The 6887-nt window shown below is 38.2% G+C and overlaps 2 protein-coding genes across 3 annotated transcripts; both read right to left on the reverse strand.

Annotated features, from left to right (window-relative positions):
- Window positions 1-795: 795 nt before the first annotated feature.
- LOC103423459 (inositol-pentakisphosphate 2-kinase-like) lies at window positions 796-6887 on the reverse strand. Of its 2 annotated transcripts, XM_070813652.1 has the most exons (11): window positions 6395-6887; window positions 6167-6305; window positions 5799-6002; window positions 5432-5579; window positions 4946-4986; window positions 4738-4848; window positions 3956-4555; window positions 3509-3709; window positions 3141-3224; window positions 2836-2952; window positions 796-1260 (listed from the first exon to the last, which is right to left on the reverse strand). In XM_070813652.1, exons 2-8 carry the CDS (start codon window positions 6266-6268, stop codon window positions 3554-3556), a joined length of 1362 nt encoding a protein of 453 aa, XP_070669753.1. In that variant the 5' UTR covers window positions 6269-6305; window positions 6395-6887; the 3' UTR covers window positions 796-1260; window positions 2836-2952; window positions 3141-3224; window positions 3509-3553. The 2 variants fall into 2 exon arrangements, with proteins under 2 accessions (XP_070669753.1, XP_017184491.3); XM_017329002.3 differs by lacking the exon at window positions 3141-3224 and having other exon boundaries at window positions 6395-6598.
- LOC108172035 (heavy metal-associated isoprenylated plant protein 2-like) lies at window positions 910-1476 on the reverse strand. The gene is made up of 2 exons (XM_017329005.1): window positions 1468-1476; window positions 910-1260 (listed from the first exon to the last, which is right to left on the reverse strand). The coding sequence occupies exons 1-2, from the start codon at window positions 1474-1476 to the stop codon at window positions 910-912; spliced, it is 360 nt and encodes a 119-aa protein (XP_017184494.1).

Genomic DNA, 6887 nt, shown 5'->3' on the forward strand with positions numbered 1-6887 from the left:
CAAAAAATTAGACAATCCAAACCATTAAGATATTCATTTGTAGCGAAGAAAATTGACAAATACTGTTCTGCAAAGAATACCAAATTTAATCTAAACGATCATATGATTTTGGATTTGGGTGATTTTTGGTAGACATGATCTTTGAGTAAAGACCTAAAAGATAGACGGCTCGTATCGTTGAAATACATTATAGAGTGAACCCCACAAAAACATAGGTCAAAGTGTGTCAAAAACGTGTCTCCAAATTTGATGAGAAATGTATTATACATAGTCGTTAAAATACATGTTTTTATACAATTAAGTACATACAAAAAATAGAAGTATCCTTCAAAGCACGTATTGAAATAAAACTTGGTTGTTATTGTATTGTATATCCGCATCCATAATTGTTTCTAAGAATCTCGGGCATAAGGCACTACGATGAATATGTTAGGTGGACTTTTTATGGTAACTATCGTTTTGTCAAATGCAGCAAAACACAATTGGGTTTTCATATGGCCGAGTGAATTCTGACCGACATCCATCAACACCTACTACATACCCTAAAGTCAAGCCGACAATCAATCCCCCTCTGCCAGGGGAATAATAATAGCCTAGTGATTTTTGTGGAAAAAAAATATGTGAAATCTATGTCAGAAAAACACCTAGTTCCACTTCCACCGAGACATTTTGTTCTAAAATCTTCAAATTAAAAGACGGTGTCAGTGTGATGGTACGCTACTAGCCCGACCCTGTAACCTTGAAATTTTCACCCGCTGAACTTGTAATCAAGATTTGTTCACGTAAACAGCTTAGTTAAGCAACAATCTTCCGCATAAACTATTCCGAATACCAAATTAACATTTGTATTAACATGAAATTAATACAAATATTATTAGTAATATTTAATGGCACAACACGGAACAGTAATTACATTACGGAACAGTAACCGTAACCATGTTCAGGAATCACGTACCAAACATCACATCTTTGACATGGCGTTGGGTTGTATGGAACAATGTCCTTCTTCTCGTCCTTCTTCCCATCCTTCTTCTCATCCTTCTTCTCAGCCTGCGGAGGACCGATACTCACAACCGCAGCATTTTTTCTTAATTTCCTCACCTTCTTGATAATCTTTACCGGATCGGCTTCCCCAGTTACCGTCACCGTATTTTTTGACGGGTCGAGGACAATGGAAGCTACCCCTTCTACGGTTGCAATTAACTTCATCACCTTTTTCCTGCACTTTGGACACATCAGTTCCACTGACACCACAGTTTTCTGCAGCAAGAAACAAAAAGTAACGGTCACATTTGATTCCTACTTCTGTGCTCAGAAATGATAAGTTCTGAACTACTGCAGGGTGTCAGTGAAGGACTCCACCAAAATGGTAGGTCAACAACTAACTAATAGCAGACGATAAAACAAAAACAGATGATGCAAATAAGATAATCGACTGGATATATGGAGGATGAGAGATAAAAAAACCTTCGACATGATCTTGATTAAGAATCTACAAGCAATAATGATCGAGATCAAAACTAGAAAAAGCTAATAACGAAAGAATGACTGAACAGAAAGATGCTATATATAAAATGTTCTCTTAAGCCCTCTATATATTTAGTATGAGTATGCCTTCAGCACTGAGGGCCTCGGGTACAAAATGACTGTCAGTAGTTGGCTAGAAGTAAATGCCGATCAGAGAGGTGTTTAATTGGGTCGCATCCGCCCTCCAAAATGCAATCAGTGCAGAATTTACATGTGCGGGGCCACAAGCACATCCCTTGCTAGGCAAAAACACCATCTCCAGCCAGGTTATCTCCAAAGAAATCAAAGTTAAATGATGCAAATGTACCACAATTTCGGATAAAATCTAACAAGCTTTGCCCATTCAACTAACCCCATTGAAGGTGAATTGAGAAACTGATTGCCATTTCTATATCCCAAGAAATTATGTAATGTCAGGTCTGATGAAATTGAGGTTCCACCATAAAACCAATTGGCAATATGAGGAGTAGCCCAAGATCCTATAAGCACATAGTAAACCTTGTCCCTCACCAATGTGGGACAACTCTCAACACGCCCCCGCACGTGTGGCGGATTTTCAAGCCTACACGTGGACAACAACTGGGTGACATAGAGCGCGTGTGGCCGTTGGGCTTCACACGTGAACAACCTTGCTCTGATACCATGATGAAATTGGGGTTCCACCATAAAACCAATTGGCAATATGGGGAGTAGCCCAAGATCATATAAGCACATAGCAAACCTTGTCCCTCACCAATGTGGGACAACTCTCAACACGTCCCCGCACGTGTGGCGGATTTTCAAGCCTACACGTGGACAACAACTGGGTGACGTGGAGCGCGTGTGGCCGTTGGGCTTCACACGTGGACAACCTTGCTCTGATACCATGATGAAATTGAGGGTCCACCATAAAACCAATTGGCAATATGGGGAGTAACCCAAGATCATATAAGCACATAGTAAACCTTGTCCCTCACCAATGTGAGAGTTGTCCCACATCGGTGAGGGACAAAGTTTGCTATGTGCTTATATGGTCTTGAGCTACTCCCTATATTACCAATTGGTTTTATGGTGGACTCTCAATTTCATCAAGGTCTTCATCAATTTTCTGGAGACATCCTTAGCTAAAACCTCATTAGTAGGTATTCCGGCAATCAGTTTCTCAATTCACCTTTAGTGGGGTCAGTTAAATGGGTAAACTTTACCCACTTCTCAAACCCTACTTATTCCTGCTTGTTCGTACTCGAATCATCAACTTTAACAGGTTTAGATCCACACACGCAAGCAGACAGACACACACAAGTGAGAGAGAGAGAGAGAGAGAGAGACCTATAGGCTGCCGAGGAGCTCATTGTTCAGCTCATGATTTAGCAAACCCACGGTTTATATTCGAGATAAATTAGTTTGGTTCCATTGTTCACAACTGTAGGATATCAAAGAATATATCTGCACAAATAATGAAAATTTTGATAAATATATAAAATAAAAACTATCAGGAAGCAAGAGTCGTAAAAAACTCTGATACGTAAAACATAAGGAAATTAGATTACAGCTTATGCGAAAAAATTGCATAATTGAACTTAGACCATTGGTTTGAAAATTCAGAGAAACAGCATGGTTTCCTGTTTCAGTACCACAATATGAAAATCTAGCTGGGGTAGTTAATATGCCATGTGGGCTTTGATGAAACACTGAAGGTAGTTGATACATCACTTTCCCTGCAGGGCCCAGAAATTATTTCATCAGTTTTTCCTAATATCCAATTAAACTTCCATCCATCTTACAACAAGGTGTTTTATCACGTCTCTTCTTCCCTCATTAATCTCTATTAACTTTATCAGTGCAGTGTGACAATATGTAAGTACAAAACCCACATGCCATGTTTATGTTTAAACAATTACAAAGTTGCATTATATATGCATAACTCAATCTAAAGTAACTGCGTACAAAGGAAATACAGAAATAATGGCCATAATTTACAGAAAAAAGACTTGGTACTTACTCATAATCTTTAAGTAAAGTATCCTCCATGGCATTGTAACTAATCTCAATTGGCGGTTTTAAGAGCCACTGTGCTTGTAGTTTTCTTTTGTCTCTCCTCAGTTTCTACCATTTGATTGTAGCAGCTTACAATCTTTTTGTCCAACTCATAATATTCTTCCATCTTCCCCAAATGTTTCAAATCCAGGTCAATGAAATTCACCTAGAAAAATGCAGCTCAATAAGATATTAGTGTCATAATGAATGATTTTTCGCATGGAATTTCACTTTTCAACTTGGAGAAAGTAGTGATTACAATTTTTATGTGCTCTAGCCGTTAAGAAATGGATAGATTACTAGAGGAAACCTTTCAAGAATGAAAACTAAAAACTAAAACCAATTAAGCTTCCAAATGAGGACAGAACGTGTTATGGTAATAGACAGAACAAAGTAGTAAAGGGATATTTACCTTGTAATCAAAAGATTGGTTGGTTGATTCTAGATGCAAGTTATTATAAGGAGATTCTGGATTCCCATCTTTCCTTGGTCTAAAACTAATCATCAAACTGCAGTCCTTTGCACTAGTAGCAATCAAGAAGTCCTTCACAATCTTCAAGCTTTCATCCAAAGACATGGAATGCAATGACAAATATTTCTGTGACACTTCTTCTTTACCCAATTCTCTGCATACCATGCAAGGCTCAGAAATTATGTCATAATACGCATGGATAGCTCCATCGATGTCAAGATTATCAAGTTTCTGGACCTCAAGGAGCCGATCCAACACTCCAGATTTATGAACTGTTTCAGCAATAAGCTGTAAAAAACTCTTTGTGCGCAAGCCATCACCTCCCTGAATGACACCCTTAAGTGCATCTTCAAATGCTCCCCCAATTGCCAAATTGGTGCTGTGTGCACCACCGCCTAAGCCCCCAAATATTAGAGAACCATTCAAGAATACACGGAAGTTATTCTGTGGGGTTGAGAAGAGATCCTTGATTGCCTTATGTATCCTGTCCTTGGATCCAGAGAATAGATCGAGTGGATCATATTCACTATATTCTGATATCTGCAACATACATTTAGAAGCATCCAAGTCAGAATTGAACATTACTATAACCGGACTCGCTTTGCGGAAATTTGTGCACAGAAGTTCTAAGAATCAGATAAGATGGCATTCCCATTGGGCATATGAATACGTTCCGGTTTAGTAAAGAAGTTAACCAAGAGAATAACATATTAAAAGAGTACCTCTCCATCATGAAATTTCAGGGCTTGGTGCATCCTAAAACGAGTAATGCTTCGTTTAATGGAATTTCCTTCATCAATGAACCTTGAAGATGGGAGAAATCCACATTTTGGCTATTTTTGGAAACAATTGAAATGAAAAGGGAATTGTCAATTATAATTCAAGGGTATTCCTCCAGTGAATAAAAGAGACAAAAATTTACACAAGTACCTTTATCTCTACAGATATAGAGGGTTCAACTTCTTGAGTAACTGAAAAGAACAAAGCAGAATAAGCTATCACTTAAAACAAACAATAAAAAAACGCAAATTTCTTATCATATATGCCACAAGACAATATTTAAATAGATGTGTCTACATTGAATAAGATACAAATTTCCTATGATGCTAAGCAGAAGGCTATCTCCAGGTTTCTCTTCCTGCTTTTCTGAGTTGTAGTGTAGGTGCCAGGTGTTATATTAACCCATACTTTATCCGCGAAATGTAAAAGTAAAGTGATAATTTCAAGTGGAAGCAAGGAAAACCGGCATGCAAAAGAAAACCTGGATAATAGGCTAAATAAGCCATCCGACTTTGGAGCTAAATTAAACCATCACACAGAATACCCTGTTAACTCGAATTGCTAAGATTGACAGACAAGTGCAGAACAGTGAGTTCTAAATGTAAAAGTTGTAAATCACAGAGAGATGCTAATTACCACGAGAAAAAAGAGAATGATCAGACATGAGAAGCACAGTATCACTTTGTGTGCCAACTTTAGTGGCATCAACTCGAGAAGCAGGACGCTGACTAATAACGTTCTTCTCAACTGACTCCAAGAATTCCCTGGAAACAGGGACACGCATCTGCCAAAATTCAACTTGAAGGTTATAGAACAATACAATATGTAACTCTTAAACCATTCATGCACAAGTTCAAAGAAAAACTAAACATACAAACTATATTGACACAGTTTTAAAACCTTTATGCATAATTATCCAGGAAAGAAAGACAAAACATTGACATAGCTTCCGTTCAACAAACATTATTCATTTGTACATGTATAAACTCAGATTTTCACATACCCCAGCATCAACGTACGCAGAACCCAATAAAGGGCTCATGATGTGCTTCACATAGAGTTGGCTGGCAAGTTCTTTGTTAGAGGTAGCTACAATGTCGTCCATGTCTTTCCACAAAAGAAGTTCGTGTGCGGTTAATGCCGTGGGACTGTTCGAGGCCTTTGACCCATTAATTCGAGCTTTCTGCAACCGCATTACTTTACCAATCTACAGACAGAAAAACACAAAATTTCCCAAGCATGACAATAAGAACAATCATTACCCAATTCCAACTCCCTTCACGAACTACTACAAATTTTCAACTTTTTCCTTAAAAAATAAAATAAAATATTAAAATGCAGGATTGAAGCTCAGGGTAGAGTGAAACATACAAAAGTGGGGGAGGATCCGGTGTAAGCGAGAACAAGATTAGCAGCCCCTTCGCCTCTGTAAGCCCAATCACCAGCGTCTTTCTTCTCCAAAACGACCTCCATATCTCGCCGGTGGCCGCGTTTCAGCTGCTCTCCGTCACTACACATTCCAAAAATCCCATCTTTCCCATTTCTTCAAATACCCAAAACCAAAATTCTGAAGAAAAAAAATCGAAATTTTGCATGTACCTGATCGATGAGATAAGATTTGGGTTTTTGCGTTTCTGGGTTTTCTTCCACCTTGCAGGAATCAGCTGACACGAACTACACCCACCCAGCTCGCAAAGAGACGATTTTATAGAGATAAGGCGACGACGAAGTCGCAGTGGGGGAATCTCTGATCACTTGGTCACTCGCTTCCTTCCACCTTTACTGAAAGCTTAGGAAGCAACCAAAACCCAAAACCCACTAAATTAAATATATATCATACTTTTCACCATATCAAGTAACGTCTTTGTTCTTCTCTGCCTTACAATCTTTCTTGCCTTTCCAATTGGTTTTCAAAAACTTCAAGTGCCATGGATTTTTCCAAAATTATGTATACATAACAAAACCTATAAAAATCATCTATGAATATGATAAAATACTTGTTTCCTTCAATGGTTTTCTTAGGAAAAGGACTACAAATATCCATATGAATAATTTCCAAAAGTTGGTTATTAACTTTTCTTTGACACACGCC

Source organism: Malus domestica, chromosome 15 (assembly GCF_042453785.1).
Source record: "Malus domestica chromosome 15, GDT2T_hap1".
Classification (NCBI taxonomy): Eukaryota; Viridiplantae; Streptophyta; class Magnoliopsida; order Rosales; family Rosaceae; genus Malus; species Malus domestica.

Bases quoted from the DNA above. Each gene is read 5' to 3' on its own strand.
- LOC103423459 (XM_070813652.1), bottom strand. From the start codon at position 6,268: ATGGAGGTCGTTTTGGAGAAGAAAGACGCTGGTGATTGGGCTTACAGA. The intron at 4,849-4,945 runs GTACTTGTGTAA...TTCCAAAAATAG, and splicing joins CTATATCTGTAGAGATAAAG to CCAAAATGTGGATTTCTCCC. The intron at 3,710-3,955 runs GTAAATATCCCT...GCATTTTTCTAG, and splicing joins ACCAATCTTTTGATTACAAG to GTGAATTTCATTGACCTGGA.